Source organism: Taudactylus pleione, unplaced genomic scaffold (genome assembly GCF_031769625.1).
Source record: "Taudactylus pleione unplaced genomic scaffold, aTauple2 ptg000015l, whole genome shotgun sequence".
Taxonomy (NCBI): Eukaryota; Metazoa; Chordata; class Amphibia; order Anura; family Myobatrachidae; genus Taudactylus; species Taudactylus pleione.
This window is the reverse complement of record NW_028284417.1, coordinates 16249857-16268647: the sequence shown is the minus strand read 5'-3', so window position 1 is coordinate 16268647 and position 18791 is coordinate 16249857. Positions and strand designations below refer to the sequence as shown.

The 18791-nt window shown below is 43.4% G+C and overlaps 1 protein-coding gene across 2 annotated transcripts in view; it reads left to right on the top strand.

Moving 5' to 3' along the window:
- The window catches only part of ME1 (malic enzyme 1), a 420748-nt gene that overhangs the window by 368896 nt on the left and 33061 nt on the right, over window positions 1–18791 (top strand). For both annotated transcript variants that reach the window (XM_088471866.1, XM_088471856.1), the window contains exons 8-9: window positions 6616–6713; window positions 9675–9788. In XM_088471866.1, the coding sequence (XP_088327992.1) occupies window positions 6616–6713; window positions 9675–9788 (212 nt within the window). The remainder of the gene's footprint in view (window positions 1–6615; window positions 6714–9674; window positions 9789–18791) is intronic.

Below are 18791 nucleotides of genomic sequence, written 5' to 3'. Positions count from 1 at the left end.
CTGGGTTGGATTGCAGGGTCACTTGACCCAGGTTATTTTTCAGGGACCCTTTTACACTGAGTTGCAACCTGGGTAGACCCAGCAAAAACCCAGGTTTTTGCTCTGGTGCAAAAGGGGTATTAGTGTGTACTTATGTAGCTTGTTGTCAGGTTTTCCCCTTACATGGTGCTGCAGTTCTCTTGTGGACATTTATAAATAAATCATAATAATAATAATTTTAAAGATTAATAAAATAAACATTTGCACACTTATTCATATTATGGAAATGACTAAAATCTTGTATTGAATTGTAACTTTTTTTCTTAGTACTGGTACCTTTATGCATAGAAAGTACCATGTATTATGATTAGAGATTTGTCCCTGGCCTTATCCCACCTTTTCAGTACTGACCCAGCTGTACAATACAACTGTCCTTATTGTATATACTAAATGGTATTCTCACAATCCTTATTTGTTGCATTTCTAAGTGTTGATGACAATTTAACATACATGATAATTACTTTATAATGTTCAGTTACAATATCATGGTGGTAAATGTACTAAACGCAATCTGCTCCAAGCGTGATGTGGTTTTAACTCCCTGTATAGCAATTGCCCCTGATTAGTATTGTAAAGGTTTGTCAAGTCTCTTGAAGTCAATTAATTTGCTGCAAAACTAATTATACTTAATCAATTAAATAAGCTGGTTAATGTTGTTAACTCAAAGACACAGAGAAAAGAAGGATAAAGATTTTCAAGAAAAAGTATTGCTGAAAAGGAATTATTGTTTTGCTTGTTTCATCTTGGAAGTTACATTCCCAAAAAGGTGGTTAAGAAAACGAAAGAAAGAAAAAAAGAAAACTTTATAACATAATATTGGACGGTTTCTGTTAGAGGTGCCGGACTTTAGATACACAGTAATTAGTTAGACAATGTCTAGATTGACCCCAGATGTTAGACAGTCAATAGATCGACAGGTACAAAAGGTCGACATGTAAGAAGGTCGACAGGCACAAATGGTCGACAGGGTCAAAGGTTTTACCCATTGGGTAACCCTTTTTTGTTTAAGCATTCTCTTTTATACCGTCTTCCTTGTGTAATCATTCATGTTATGTTGTCAAGCACCTGTTCTCGTCACAGTAAAGTTTATCCTACAATGCTTTAGGACACAATATTTCCTTCATCACTTGACAGGATGTATCACCCATGTCATTCATCCCATGACATATGTATCTTATGGCCCTACATGTAGCAATTGTGAGCTTGTTTATCTAAAATAGCCTTTATTCTAAGACCTGATGGTATCATATGTTGGATTTGCAGCATAGTATATTCCAGTTGTGGTTTCATAATAATAATTATCCTCCAGGAATAAGGTGATGTTTTTGTTGTTTGTTTATTTGCTGAAACTAAGCCTCTGTTTGGTACATAAGGGCTTATTATCCATTCATATGATCTGTGTATATGGTTTGGTAATCTGCATACATAGCTCTAAATACAGTGGACCTAGTGATACAAACCCCAAGCCCTAAGACTCCACTTTTTACATCTCAGTGTACTTGTGCTAGGAGCTTTGCTTATAGCTTTTTTGGCTCATTCACATTCCATGTGAAAGGGTGTCTATGTCCTTTTGCCATGAAATATGATTTTATTATATAAAAAGCAAAGCTTTCTAAGTGAAAGTAACGAGCTAAGTTTATATTGTGTATATTGGCTTGCCAGCTAGGCTGTCAAAATCACACACAAAGCTCAAATCGGTAAAATACCAAGTGTGAAGAATGTGCATGAATGCGCAGAATGAGCGCTATGTACCAGGAGGTTCAGGCTGAGTACAGGTTGTGGGGATGAGGGAGAGAGAGGAGATTTGAGGTGCGACAGTTAAACACATCCGAAACTGCAGTAATATCACTTTTCTTCCTCTCAATTGTTGGAGATACAAGACATTTATCAGAGTATGATCTTTAGATAACACATTGTTTCTATAGGTGACATGTGGGAGCAGATTCAGATTTGGGAGCAAAGCAAAAAAAGCAAGTAACTGCACCTTATCAAAACCACGTTGTAGTGTAGGTGAGGCAGATGTAAAATGTGCACAGAGATTTAGGACGGTATCCAGTTAGCCCCGAATATTGTTCGTGCGCTAATGGATTCCCCGGGGCTATACAATTAGCCCAGAAGTCTGCCAGATGCCCGCACTTATCAAGGCTATTTTTTCGGGACAAATCTATGATAAATGCCATTATTTCACAGCATTAATGGCGAAAACACATAGGTCCATAAGCTTATCACGGATCCTATGTGTTTTCGGGTGAAAAAAAACATTGTTTTTCGCAGATCGCGGCTGATTGGATACGCCCCTTAGATGTGAGATGGGTGTGACCAAATACAAATCTAAGCTACAGTGTAAAAATAAAACTGTCCAGCATTTGGGGGCTACATGGAACAGGAGCTAGTATTTACCCTGCATGAAAGGCTAGTGTTAGGATCTTCAGCAAACTATAAATTTGCGCCCTCCCCCCAATTTTTTATAAAGGGACAGCTCATGCCACAAAAAAAGTGGTGTGACCTCACAAGAAAGGGAAGTAGACACACAATAGTACCCCCAATTCAAATTACACCACACAGTAGCACAATCTCATATACCGTACATTACACAGCATAGTAGTGTCCTTTATTCATGTTACGTCACACAGTAGTGCCCCTTATTTGTGTTATGCCACACAGTAGTGCCCCTTATACACATAATGCCACAGTGGTAGTGCCCACTTATACACATAATGCTCACAGTAGTGCCCCTTATACACATAATGTCCACAGTAGTGCCCCTTATACACATGATGTTGCACAGCAGTTCCCCTTATACACAATGCCCACAGTAGTGCCTCTTGTACACATAATTTCCATAGTAGTGCCCCTTAAACATAATGCTTACAGTAGCAGTGCCCCTTACATGCATAATGTCCACAGTAGTAGTGCCTCTTAAACATAATGCCCACAGTAGTCGTGCCCCTTACACATAATGCCCACAGTAGTAGTGCCCCTTACACATAATGCCCACAGTAGTAGTGCCCCTTACACATAATGCCCACAGTAATAGTGCTCCTTATACACATAATGCCACAGTGGTAGTGCCCACTTATACACATAATGCTCACAGTAGTGCCCCTTATACACATAATGTCCACAGTAGTGCCCCTTATACACATGATGTTGCACAGCAGTTCCCCTTATACACAATGCCCACAGTAGTGCCTCTTGTACACATAATTTCCATAGTAGTGCCCCTTAAACATAATGCTTACAGTAGCAGTGCCCCTTACATGCATAATGTCCACAGTAGTAGTGCCTCTTAAACATAATGCCCACAGTAGTCGTGCCCCTTACACATAATGCCCACAGTAGTAGTGCCCCTTACACATAATGCCCACAGTAGTAGTGCCCCTTACACATAATGCCCACAGTAATAGTGCTCCTTATACACATAATGCCCACAGTAGTAGTGTCCCTCACACATAATGCCCACAGTAATAGTGCTCCTTATACACATAATGCCCACAGTAGTAGTGTCCCTCACACATAATGCCCACAGTAATAGTGCCCCTTACACATAATGTCACACAGCACTGTACTTACCTGAAGCTCCACTGCTGCTCCCGCCACCGTCTGACAGCTCCTCTTGCTTGGATCTATGGGAGAGACATCATGACATCGCTCTCTACACACACTGCGAGAGCCGGATGATGGAGCTCAAGGGTGAGCTCTAGCCTCCAACTGTATAGAAGGAGCCACCATGCACTCGCTGGTAACAAAATCTCAGCATGCTTCCGAAAATGGAGAGGCAGCACCTCTCCTGACCAGCACCTCCCTACTGCACAGGGCCGGCTTTCCGCATGGCAACACCCCTGTCTGCATGCAAATGTAATAAATGTATTTGCTTCCCTTGGAGTGCAAAATGGTTTGTACAGGAGCTAATTCTGCTTTGCTCCCATCTCAAAATCAGCTCCATGGTTTCTAGAGATGACTAAAGGTCAGTGGGGCATGAAGGGCCCACCAGGGAAAAGCAATAGAAGGGGCCACTGAAGAGAGGCGGTATACTGCTGAAGTCTGAATAGCCGCTTGAAGGGGTGTGGCCAGAAAGGCCAGAAGGAATGAAGAATAACTGCCTTGGTCATCTCAGCAAAGTGATTCTTCTTTCCTTCTGGGACAGTACCAGGGACATGGGTATGATTTTAGCCACTGCAAGGCAGTGTTCTTGAACCTCTTACCATTCACTTCACATACTTGGGACATGCTCTGTGCACTAGGTGCAGGCAGCTTTCCCTGGAGGAACAGAGCAATGTGAAGTGGTACATACCTCCCAACTGATTTTGCAGAGGTGACCAAATCCAGAGCAGATAATTACCCAAAGTTGGGATTGTCCTACCAGAATCAGGTCAGTTGGTAGACTGTCGCTTTCTCCTATCTGTTCTTGAATGAAGACTTTATTACTCGCTGCTTCTTGTCTGGATCCTTGTATGTTGGGCACCTGTTTGGAAAAAGGAATAAGCAAATTACATATGTAAAGGCTAGCAATGAGTAAATCCTATAGCCCTCACCATTAAATTAATACTCCACACACCCCCGGCAACTTCCTTCCTCCACCCTTAACTTCTTTACTTCTCATGAACTCCCCTCTACCAAAAATGTCTCTATAAAGGCTCCCCTTCCTCTTAGAATTGGTGAAGCTGGCATAGGGGGCAGGGTGGAGCAGCGGGCATATGTCCCTTTACTAATATATAATACATATAATAAATACAAAGAGAGGCCTATCGTATTATTATGTTATTCAACCTTTTTTCACATATTTTTATTTAATTATGTTATTTTATTTTGCTTTCTTCCAATAATTAATCTAGACTTAGACTTAATACAAAAAAGCTTCATATTATTGGACTTGACATTGAGACTAATAAAAGAATGTTGTTTTTTTAAGATTTAATAAGAAGTTCTGAAATAAAGAATTGATCTATATTATTGGACTTTTCTCTGGGGATTAATAAATGAGCATATGTAAGAATGGTTAAGAATGGTGACAGTCTTCAGAGAGAGAATTTATGTAATGTGTCTTATAAATAATTAAATATATAATTGATTTTAACATTAATGCTGATTCAAAGTGCACCACATATAGGGCCTGAATCTGAGCCGCATGTACTGACGATGTTGGATGCAGTGGAGTGATTTTCTTTTACTGCATATGCATCTAAGTTGTACTGCGCATGAGTCCCATGTGCACACAGAGGGGGTCATTCAGACCCGCTCGCGAGCGCAGGACGCTCGCAAGCGGGTCGATGGTGCCGAATTGCACATGCGCACGACGGAGGGAGCTTCGTCGTGCGCATGCGCGAGACCCGAATAACGACGGCCAAGCCGTCGTTATGGGTCTCGCACCAAAGGGGGCGTGCTGTCGATGGTGAGTGACAGCACACCCCCTTTGGTGGGCGTGCCGGGGGTGTGGCTGCCAGACAGAGGCGTTCCCATGGGAACGCCTACTGTCTGAGTCCGGCCCCACTGACATCACTAGTGATGTCAGTGGGAATGATTTTGGCTCTGATAGAGCCAAAATCACTCCAGGGCTTGCGGTCACCGAGACCCTACCGCAGGGTCTCGTCGCAAGCCCGATGGTCGCGATGGTCTTGGTAACCCACAGCTATGCGAGCGTCCATGAGGAAGCTCCAAGTTGAGGGAGGAGGGCCCTGATTCAGAGCGAGCGCTCTGGTCAGAGTGTCCGGCTCTGAATCAGGCCCAGAGTCACATTATCGTTTGACATGCATGGTCTCAGAAATGTATTTGAAATGTCTTAGGTGTTCCTGGGTGGGTGATCACTGAGGGGTGGCTTTGCTTTAATTTGCATAGCTGCCGGGTGCTATGCTAGGCGATGGTGATGGCACCTCTAGCATCCCACCACTTTATGGATGATGGCTCCTCCTCCTTACTGTAGAGGACGGGGCTGGTTACCTGGTCCCCCGGCCAGCCAGTCCGACCCTGCTAAAGGTTTCTAGTATAACTAATGACGTAACTCATTTACATTAGGAACTGAGGCTGTATACATTATATATTCATATAAATTATTTATGTATATCACCTAGTTGGTTTCATAGTGTTTCTTGAGCATTACAATGTAGCATGGAAATAGTGCATGAACCGACTCTAATAATGTGTGGAAATTGTAAACCCATTTTCAAACTCCTGGGATGACAACTCTATATCTGTAATAGAGTGTCGTGATGTTTTTTTTTGTATATAGGGAAGTAGCCAAGTTAGAGCCCTGTTTAACTATCTTTACATCAAGAAAATTAATCTGTTTCTGACTAATGAACAACATAAATTTAACCGAACTATCCTTGCTATCATGGTCTCTGATAAATGAGAAAATTACTCTTAGGTATATTTCCAGATAATTAATAAATTATAAATAAATCTTGTATAAAACACAATCTTAGATGATATAGCAGGATTATTGAATATAATATAAATAACTGCAAATCTGCATGTGTTTTTACAATAGTGCAGCTTTAGCTCTTTTACCTGTAACATTGACTAGGAAAGTTTATGTGTGTAGTGCACTGTATGATAAATGTCAATCTTACATTGCAGGCACAGCAGCAGTTGCGGTAGCTGGACTTCTCGCAGCTCTACGCATAACAAAGAATAAATTGTCTGACCACACAGTACTATTCCAAGGAGCAGGGGAGGTAAACTAACTTTCTGATAACTTTGCAACAGACCAAATTTTTACATTTCAATGCCAGAGTTTTTTTCTCACATTCTGTCCCAACGGTTACCCGCTGCTTGGTCGACATCCTTGAAAATAATTGCATTATTTTTTAAACTGTCCGACACTTCTATTTTTCTGAATTGACAGCAGTTTGAAGTTCATGCTCAACTCCATGACCAATCTTTAAATGCATCTGTAAAGATCTCCAATTCAAATAATTCTGATACTGATTAGGCGAGTTTCCGTGTTCTCCTACTCTGGGTTTCAAATGCTTGGAGTGAATGGGGATTTATTTCAAAGAAGCATAAAGACAGCTCTTTGCATCTTTGGATACATTACACATGATCGCTCTACTATTTCACCATTAGGTAGAGTTTGAAAGAAGCAATCACAACTTAATCGCCTTTTGTCACCAATGGTTGAGAGAGCGAAATTTGAATCTTTTTGTTTCTCTGGCCCATGCTTTATAAAATAGCACCTCACTTTATGTCTTATGTGAGGCCATGAATGTGGATCTTTACATTTTAAGTAAAACATTTCAGTCTCTTCAGTAATAGTTGTGATATCAGTGTCAATTTCTAAATTATGACCCACGTCAGTAGTGACAATAGCAAATCGAAATCTTTGGCAGTGGTGACTCCTCTCTAGAGGTTACGGCACCATCATGACTCCATGACTTTGTCAGCCATTTCTGAAAATGGTGGGAGAGCTTACGTGTTTCCTTTTCTCTCCTTGACTTCTGCTTCTAAATTCTGCACATGATGGTTACTTTGGGGGCATGGTTTGTTACTATAAGAAACAAAATCTGACTTTGGTGGTGTGATTTAATAAATTGGTCTATTAATACATTATTCATGTATTCCTAAGATTTATTTATAGGGCAACACAATGGGCCAAATGTAATAGGGTGAGAGTGTAGAATACGTGAGCATTTAGCAGTAAGCTCTAACACTTTTTAAACTCGGCCAATGTAATAGAGTCAGAGACAGGGGCGTTTTAAGAGAGGAGGGGGCCCGTGTGCACTCCTCGTGCGGGGCCCCCTCCTCTCTCCCTGGTGGCTGGCAGCCGACTGACGTGGCTGGCCAGCCACCGGAGCATTAGTAGACTCCGGGCACTAGAGTGTGCCCGGAGTATACTGCGCATGCGCAGAATGCCGGAAAAGTGGCCGCTGCGGCCATTTTCCGGCGTTCTATGCATGTTCAGTAGACTGCGGGCACACTCACATTTTTCCAGGTGTTCTGAGCAGCAGTGACACCCGACGCGGGACCTCGGACAGGCAAGTTTAAAAAAAATATGGGTGCAGTGTGTGCGGTGCGGTGCGGGGCCCCCCTGGACCCGGGGGCCCGTGTGCCCCGCACACACTGCACCCATTATAGATACGCCACTGGTCCGAGAACATGCAAACTCCCATATTTTTCAGACTCAAGAAACTCTCATGTTTTAAACTCTCATCCAGATGTTTTTCCATTTCGAAGATAAAACTCGTCCAATTTAAGAGTTTACTGCTAATCTCTCACATTTTCTACACTCTCATCCTATTACATTTGGCCCAATGGGTCTGAAGCAGTTTGCAGAGTGCAGATATAATTAAAAAACAACTAACAATCCCATACACCAGAATAAACCACAAACAGTAAGTAGGAAGTAACCATGCACCCTTAAAATCATAAGCGCCTACATATAAAAATAGACATCAATGTAGCTAATAAGGCTCCAGCAACTGACCAAACAAATAGGCTAATTAACAACAGCAAGAAGTAACTAATCCCAATCTTCAGAACAGTGACATATACAAAAGGCCTCATGTTTATAAGGGACAATGGACCTCATTCAGAGTCGGTCGCAAGCGCCGATGCGCTCGTAACCAACTCGATGGTTAGTCCTGTGCACACGCAGCAGCCACACTGCGCGTGCGCAAGCCCCAGAGCAACGGAGAAGCTCTCTCGCTCCGGAGCTCGTTACCAAAGGGGCAGCTGTCAATGTTGATCGACAGCTCACCCCGTATGGTAGGCGGGCCGGGGGGGGATGGTTTCCAAAATTGAGGCGTTCCTTAGCGAACACCTACCGTTTTGTGGGCGGCCAAACTGACATCATCAGTGATGTCAGTGGGGAGCTTCCTGCTCCATCAGAGCAGAAAGCTCCCTGGGGCTTGCGGTTGCCGAGACCTAACCTTAGGGTCTCGTCGCAAGCCCCGATGGTCGCGATGGTGATCACCATCGCGACCATCAACCTGGTCGGTCATTAAGCTGTGGGTGGTAACCCACAGCTTAACTAACGACCAGGAGGCCGCACTACAAAAATGAAGCGCTGGCCCTCATTCAAAGAGAGCGATCGCTTCTAGCGACCGCCTCTGAATGAGGGTCAATATGAGGGACATATCCCAACTCCAATCTCTACCTAAACACCCACCTAATACATGTATATATATTTACCACAAGATGGCATAATAGTGAAAAAGAAAAATATTTTAATTAAAAATAAAAACAACATACATACATTAATATATATAATATAGTTTTTTACTACTGAATTATTAACATTATATTTAAACAGTATATAGAGAATTTATCCTACCTTCTTTCTCAGATTGGTTGGTGTGTTTGTCTTTGATGGTGAACTTCAAAATGGAGGGTACATAAAAGAATACTTTCTGTGTGGGAAAAAATATTATTAACTGTGCTAATGCTAAGACTGTCACCCACACTAGGACAATATTATAAAAGGGAAACTACTTATGAAGGGACATGTGGAGGGGTCTGACATCACATACTGTAGAGGCCATGCAGAGGGCTTTTATGGCACATTAGGACCATGTGGAGGGGTATAATAATACATAAGAGTTACCTGGAGGGGACTTATGGCACATAAATTACATGTGGAGGGGTCTAATAGCAAATTAATTCTGTAAAAGATTGATGATCACTTTTCTGATATTTAGGCTGCCATGGGAATTGCAGACCTAATAGTTATGGCAATGGAGAAGGAAGCGACTCCCAAAGATGATGCCATTAAGAAGATCTGGATGGTGGATTCTAAAGGGCTGATTGTGAAGGTAAGATTGTCAGATTTATTATTCTATGATTTGTCATTTTACACCTTTAGTTCTCAAGCTGGTATTACCAACAATGTGGCATTTATCATTTTTGAGAAAGCAAACATGTTTTCTATGGAATTATTTTATTTGACAAGTGGCTGAATAAACAAATGTTAGATTGTTCTGAAATATATATTCATGATATAAAAGTTGTCATTTTGTGAATTATTGTTCTTTTTGTGACTTAAAACACATAATAAAAATAAGATCAATGTTAGAGAATAAACCTATGGTACACTAGCTTAAAATAATACAGTTTTATATCATCTGTGACACTTTCAGCAATGTAATTAGTGGTTTCCTCTGGTTCTACTTCAATGTCAGTCTGAAAATACACCACCTATATCTGTCACTTCACGTGTACTGCTGCTGCTGCAGTCTGTGTTTAGTTGGCTTCTTAAAACCGCAAACATTTTGGTTTTGTTTGCGGTCAACTCTTGCATCATGTTTTTCTGTGATCAAGCTGTCATGTAGATAGCTAACTTCTGAATAAGGGAAGTTACTTTATACTCAGCTAAGAGTTCTACATAGCTGTGGAGTGGGCAACACAGACACTGCCACATTTCACACTCCTTGCTGTTAATGTGTTGGCGTTAAATAGCACATTTGGCCATGTGTTTCTGGGCTCAGCTACTCACTTAGTAGTATACATGACTCCCTCATTGGCAAAAGCTAAGAAGAATACAATTTATTTTGTTTCAAAATGTTAATGGAATAATCATTAGGGAAAACATATATAGGAGCTAAATGTATACAATTAATACATGAATATCATTTACATTGTATCCAGTGTCAGAACTACTGCCACTGCTGGGGGAGCTCTTAGGTAAAGGTAGCACAGACAGTGTAATGGTTAGCATTATTGCCTAACAGCACTGAGGTCATGGGTTCGATTCCCAATACGACCCTGTGTGGAGTTTGAATATTCTCCCTGTGCTTGTGTGGGTTTCCTCCGGGTACTCCGGTTTCCTCCCACATTCCAAAAATATACTGATAGGTTAATTGGCTCCCAACAAAAATTAACCCTAGTGTGTATGTGTGTGCGCATGTGATAGGGAACATAGATTGTAAGCTCCACTAGGGCAGGGACTGATGTGAATGGCCAAATATTCTCTTTAAAGCGCTGTGGAATATGTGTGTGCTATATAAATCACTGGTAATAAATAAAGGGAGATCTGCCCCCACAAGCCCTCTTGTGGCCCTGTCAATGCTTTCCTGTGCATGTGCCAGTGCTGCTCATGATCAGAAGATGCACCCCCACTCTGTTTTTTTTTTTAGAACAGAGACAGGGGGATCCAGTGACTTTGCCATACTTACATTTTGCTATGGGACCTGGTCCTGAACTTTTCTGCTCCTGATGATTGTATCCAATGCACACCTATTCAAATTGTTCATTACTGGCACTGGCACTTTGTAGTTTGTTTATACCAATGGCCGGACCTAGGTCCACTTGCACCCTGTGCAACACTGCCGTCGCTGCCCTTTACCACCGCCCGTTCCTTGCTCCTCTCCCTCCCTCTGAGATTATACCATAACTCAAGCCAGTGGGTGGAGAGTGGGGTTCTCGTACACTGCAGGAAACCTCCCGGAGCAGGGCAGGTTGCGGCAGCTGGTGGATTCCACCCTGTGCAGCCGCACTGTTCGAACGGCCCTCAAACCGGCCCTGGTTTGTACACACAAGTATAACCAGGGCTGTATTTGGAATTTGTTCTAAAATGTTAATAATGATTCCATAGATACAATACAGAAAAAAACCTTTTTTCTGGCAGTTTGTCCACATATATTACTTTTAAAAAAACCTTAATAAACGTAGAAACTAGATTTTTGTTACACTTACCTCTTAATTTGTCACTCTTTTCTTGAATGCTGTAATGCACACCCAACGATCCACATAAACTTCTAGAATAAGGCTAGAGAGGTCTTCACCTATAGTAACCACCTTTCCGGTAGAGATTATATGCTGGAAGGTTTTGCAAGCTTTTAACAGGGCAAGAGTAAATTGGAGGTTACTTGCAGCAGGACTGTAGCAGGAGAGAAAGGAATCCAAAACAAACAAGCAGGGAGGTATAGGGAGCAGGTCCCATCTATGAGTGGCATGGATGCTATAACCGGCAGAGTTGTTAAGCAATCCTTACCTTTTATGTTCCCAGGGACCAATCAGGCTGCTTGCTGGAACAAGCCCCCTAGCTAAGGAGACACATCTGCTGTACTTCATACAGCGCCCCCGTTGCTAGGTGGTGGAGACAAGACTGTGAGCTGCAGCTAATGTGGAGGCTCGTAACACTTGTACCTCCTGATTTGACTTATTTAACATATTTTATACTCTGTTTCTTCTCAGTATTTTTTTAATTACTATTAGCTTTTATCTATATGGCACTACAGGGTTTCTGTGACTTTTTACATAGGGTAGAACATACAGTCAAATTACACAAAACGGCGGTGTTCAAGCAGAACAGAAGTAAACAATGTCACAACACTATCTTTTTCTCTCTTTCTCTCTATATATATATATACATACAGTATATAAGAAGTCTCTGCTTGCAAGAGATTACATTGTAGATGGACGATTGTTTGGAGTCATAGAGGGCAATGGGAGCAAAGTAGAATGAGGGGTGGTAGGTTTCTAAAAAAAGATATGAGTTTTAATGGCTCATTTTGAAGGCTGAGGGTCTGGATGAGCGTCTAACAGAGCGTTGGAAGGTTTCTTTTAAATATTTTAAACGCACACAAAAAGCCATGGAATCAACATGGAGAGGAATCGATTGGAGGTAGCTGATTTGAAGGGCCAGAGAGAGAATCCAGATTGCAGATGGCGGATCCAGTCAGTAAGGTGTTGAGCCCAGTTATCAAGAGAGGAGGACTACAGGATGTCAAGTATGCAATAGGCCACGTCACCGGTGAGGGGTTAGGTCATCAGATAGGGATGTGGCAGGCAAAACGATAGGAGATAGCATCTAAGCTGAATCCTCAGCCCAAGGCAGTCAAGACATACAGGTGTGGCCTGGGTGAAACAGAGGGAGAGTGGCCTAATCAGCAGTGGCGTAACTAAGGTATTTGGAGCCCAGAGCCGAAGTTAAAAAACGGAAACCCACACCCCAAGCCGAAAAAGTTGGCATGGCCACTGAAAAAATGGGGGCGTGTCAACATGACACACCACCGTTTCTTGTCACAATGGGAACATTTCATATGCACCTTAATGCCCCTAGTAGTAATGCCCCTCTTGCAATGCCCACTGTAGTAATGCCCCTCAGGGCCGCCATCAGGGGGGGACTGCCGGGAATCCAGTCCCGGGCCCGGAGAGAGATGGGGCCCGGGTAGCAGCGGTGCGCAATGCACTGGGTGGCTGACAGTCACAGAAGATAGAGCATAGGCTGCGCTTGAATTAAATATTGAGCCGTCTGTGAGACAATCACAGCTCGCGGAACAGCAGCCAATCAGGAGCGGCCGCTCCTGATTGGCTGCCGTTTCGAGAGCTGAGCTGTGATTGGCTCGCGGCTGGCTCCATATTCCAAATGCCGTGGCGCCGATGCTCTGACTCTACCTCCTGCCCAGTGTATTCTGCACCGTTGTTACCCAGGACCCCTCTCTTTTTAAACAAGGTATGCTACCCCTGCCTTACTCTCCCACCCCAGTCCAGCCAGCCAGCTTTCCCTGCTGCTCGCCTCCCTCCCACCCAGTTCAGCCAGCCCTCTAGTCTGGCCAGCCTGCCATCCCTGTGCCCAACACCAGTCCAGCCAGCCACCCACCCTGTTTTCCCTGCCCCAGTCCAGTCAGCCTTCCCTGCTCTCCACCCACAGTCCACCCAGCATTCCCTTTGCCCCCACCCAGTCCAGCCAGCATTTCTTGAGACCCCCCCAGTCCCGCCAGCCTTCCCTGCTTCCCACCCCCTGTCCATTTAGCATTCCCTGTGCCCCCCCCAATCCAGCCTGCTTTCCCTGTCCCCCTAAGTCCAGCCAGTATTCTTGTATAGGCAGCCTGCCTTCCCTGTTCTGCCTCCGTCCAGCCTGCCTTCCCTGTACTCCCCACACAGCCAGCCAGTGAGCCTGCCCACCTCCCCAGTACAGCCAGCCTTCTAGTCCAGGCAGCCTGCCTTCCCTGTGCCCTCCCCCAGTCCAGCCAGCCAGCCCCAGTCCAGGCAGCCTTCCCTGCGCCCCCCCCAGTTATAACAACTGCCCCCACAGCCCAAATGTTAATACCCCTTAAAAGTAGCTCCACCCACATTATCCACAGCTCCGCCAACCTCTGTCCCATACCCTGGGGTGGGGCCCTGCCTATTTTTTGTCAGTACTGGGCCCCACATTTTCTGATGGCAGCCCTGATGCCCCTTATGCAATGTCCCCAGTAGCAGTGCCCCTTATACAGTGCCCCCAGTAGTGCACCCTTATACAGCGCCCCCAGTAGTGCCTTTTATACAGAGCCCCCAGTAGTGCCCCTTATACATTACCACCATTAGTGGTCTCCCAGGAGTGCCCCTTATACATGGCCCCCAGTAGTGGACCCCTATGCAGTCCCCCCTATGCACTGCCCCCAGTAGTGCCCCTTATACAGTGCCCCTAATAGCGGTCCCCCCTATGCGGTGCCCTCAGTAGTGCCCCTTATACAGGCCCCCAGTAGTGAGCCCCCCTATGCAGTGCCCCCAGTAGTGGTCCCCCCTATGCAGTGCCCCAGTAGTGGTCCCCCTATGCAGTGTTCCCAGTAGTGCTCCTTATACAGTGCTCCCAGTAGTACCCCCCCTATGCAGTGCCCCCAGTAGTAGTCCGCCCTATGCAGTGCCCTTTACATATATAGAACAACACACAGAAAATAAAAACACAACACTTACCTCAATCCCTGCTCCTGCGCCCGCCGCCATCCGCTCCTCTGTCTTCCCACTTGGCACTATGGGAGAGACGTCATGACGTCTCTCCCATCACCCACTGTGGGAGCCGGAAGGCGGAGCTCATGAGTGAGCTCCAGCCCGACTCCGGCCGTGGGTGCAGCAGCTAATGAGAGTGTGTCTGACTCTCACTGGCTGCTAAAACAAACACACCACAGCCAGGTAGTACAACGGCGACGTGTTTGTTACTGTGTAGTGCGCAGTCTGCACCACACTGCCTTGAAACCACTGTCATGAAGCGCACACCCCCGCACGCGCCCGCCACCGATCCGACGGTGCCCAGGGCACGTGCCCTGCACGACCCCCCCTAGTTATGCCACTGCTAATTAGGGAGGCATGACTGCGCCCCCTCCAAAAAAAATACTATGTGCACTGCTACTTCACTGTTAAGGGGACCCTGCTGGACCCTTTGATTAAGCCTGGGACAAAGTAATTAGTACACGCCACCCACTACTTTGTGTACCTGACTGAGCCTAGAGCCATCGGGCTGGGGATATTACGCTGTAGTCCCCAGGAGATGAGATGGACCGATACAGGAGCAGCTTGGAAAAACTGAGGTTGCAAGTAAGTGATAAGGGTGCCTGGTAGTCAGGACATCTAGGATGAAGTCATGTGCTTTTTTTTTACATTTCAGCTGATAGCAGGGATGTTCAGCATTAGAGGATGGCATATAACTGGAACAAGGCTGCCGTCTGGGCACTGATGCTTACAGGCAGGACACCATATGCAGAGGCGGACTAAGAGCAGCCACACACACAGAAGTTCCAGAAGTATAGTCCAGAGCCACAAATTTGGGTTGTGGGCTTAGAGGATGAGGAGAAGTACTTACTAGGAATATGCATAATCACTAGTTCCCACCTTCTCGGGGCTGCTACTTATGTACTCTCCTGTGTTGCTCCATTTGTCCTTTGTATATTTACCAATATCAGCTTCATATCTTTTGTGAGCCTTATTGTCTGATGTTAAGAAATCTCGCCCTTCAAGTGCTGGTTAACTGGATTTTTTTTTCTTTAGAATAAAATCTGTTCCCAAGGATTTGTCCCACCACCAGGGGGTTTCAAAATAATTATTGGTAGGACTAAGGTGTTTGTGCATTAAGAACAATTTTCCTATATTTTTATTGTGCTACCCACCTCCGAATATTGATACATTTTCCAAAAACTTAGTTGCACACATATTAGCAGCAGCAAAATCTCTTATTGCTCTAAATTGGAAAAAGACCTCCCCTCCTCTCTGTACTTAAGAGTCAGATTTGGCATATTGCGACCATGGAGGAGATAACTTATCACTTCCATGATCGAGGGCATGTTTTTTCTCAAGTTTGGGCTCCCTGGTTGCTCGCTGAACGCAGTTCCCCCTCTTCGTCCGCACACTTGGTGCATTGACCCGTGGGTAACGATTGAAGTTTAACCTCCGGAAAATGTCTGATATGTATCGATTCTTTAGATGATATGTCACGTCTCCCCCCCGCCCCCAATCTCTCCCTTCCTCCTGTCCTCTTTTTACCCCCCCCCTCTTTCTTACCAAGCATTTTTGAATAGCTTTGTTTGTCTATCATTGTTCAAAATATGGTCTGTATTGGGTTTTTTGTGACCCTATACTTGTTTTTCCTTTTGTGTTAAATTGTATTCTGATTGACCATTTAAAATAAAGAATTATAAAAAAAAAAGAACAATTTTCCTTAATGTATAAATGTGGTTTGGATTGTTAGTGGACTCCAAGTGCTTACAAATCTTTGAAGCTCTAGAATTGATCTGGGATATATTAATTATGCAAGCTAATGTGTTAAAAGCAATGTGAATTTTTATATAACATTTATCTTGTTTAAACTTTTTACAGTATTCCCAAATACCAAATTCCCTGTTGTTATTTTTGTATATAGTCAAACAGCCTTATTTATTAGAATTTATAATTTGATACCAGTAGATTACAATTATGCACATGCAACTGAATTCAATGTTTCTTACAGATCTGTTTATTACAGAGAGAGAAGCCCTTTCTCTGGCATAAGTTTACTGACATTGTTTATTAACAACGTACACTTGCACTGTCACCAGAATACTGTATTCCATCACTAGGAAGATGAAGGCACATTTAGCCTCATATCCTATTTTCTCCATGTAGTAGTGGTACTTTAAATGTAGGTCTGTGAATACCACACCCATCCATAGAGAAAGGCTGTAATTCTGTGATGTGGTAGTACAGCTGTAACATATAATATATGCAAGGAAACCTGAATTACAGGGTAATAAGATAAATATATTTAAACAGCAAAAGTTGGAAATGAAAAGGATGAAGCAAGCTTATAATAATTTTATAGATCATAAATCTATTTGAATATAGTTCTGCAAATGTAGAGGGGGAGGGGGTTCATATTTTGCTAGTATGTTGAGCATTGCAAGTATAGGTCCTTTATAATAATTACAGACACACCCCATAAGGCATACTTGATTTATTTTGTTATATATTTCAGGGAGATCAATTTAGTGTAATTAATGTGTTGCATAGAGTGTGGGGTGTCACCGAGGACGTGTCCTCCTCTGCTCAAGGGGTGTGTCTAGCACTGTCAATCAGGAGCAACTAGTGTCATCCAAGGGGCGTGTCCAGTGCCACTCAGAACTCCTCCCATACCACTCAGAACTCCTCCCATACCATGGATTAGAATGACTCCATCTGAGGATTGTGCCTCTTTATTACTCATTACAAGGTGCTATATGGCTACATTTCATTATAGCTGTAAGATGGAATTATATATATTTGTATATATTGGATCGCACATCGCATCCCCAGATCAACTGAACCTGCAGTAAGATCTGGAGGTGCGATGTACGACCCCACGGGTGCGTGCACTATCTGATATCATGCCCATACACGGTATGACATAGCAACGATGTCCGTCAGATCGGCTGCTTTATCGCACCGTGTATGGGCACCTTTAAGTTGCTTTCTTTTAACCATGTGTGTCACTTCACCTGACAACAGTGGGTTGAATCAGCTAATTCAATACTAATCATTTAGTTTTGACAGCTACATAATTAACCCTAACAGACATAAGCTAAGCGCAGGCACACCATTTATGTCAAATAGTACTCAGATGGCTGGATATAATCATCAGTCACCACTCTAATATTGGTCTTACATGGCTCCTGTGAGTTACTGAAGGCCTGTATGCCAAATACTGTGTAAATGAATGATGCAAATGCACAAGCCACACATGGCCGTATAAAACACTACTTGGGAGGTCTGATGCCGGTAAAAACCATGCAATAGGGGTTCGGATCAAATTACACATTCCCCCCTGCCCCCCAAATACTACCCTGGAGATGCTACCAGTTAGTTACATAGAATCCAGGATATGAGAAACTAGCAGTCTCAGCTCATAACATCATTCCTTTGCCTCAAGGGATGTCCTTCCTTGAGGTTTGTTTGTAATATTTGGAATGGAAAAATTGCATTTTCAAACCAATCTTGGATCATAGATATTTTCTTCATGCTCCTAAGATTTCTCCTCATAACCCATCTATTGTAGCAGGTACTGTAACTTATTTTTAAACATCTTGAATCAGCAAATCTATCCACTATGTTCTGCAACAGCCCTTAATATATCAAGGTGTGAGCCTCCAAGAAGAGGATTTTCCTGGGAGTATTTCAGTAGAGTCATATAAAATGCTGGCTGTATTTTTATAGCATAATAGAATATAAATGACAAGGGACTTGTTGTACTTGTACTGAGATTTCAATGGATTCACAACTTTTCACCCAATTTCAAAGAGATATTTTCAATTTCATGTACACTATAGACTGGCAAACCTTATCTCACAGATGGAATCAGAGACATTTTGGTGAAGAAGCATGTCTTGGCTCTTTTGCAAAGCTGTTTATCAGTAGCATCTGGAATAGAAGAACTGTAGCTATGGGGAGACTAGGAATAAAAGATGGATGTATTTGGAAAGTGGAACTACGTTGAGCGTTATAGACAAACTTGGAGACATTCCAAAGTTTAGTTGGTGCATTTGGTTTGCTCATTATATTATAGGATAAAGGCTGGAGAGAAGGTTAAATGTTTGAGCAAAAACTTCTCCAGC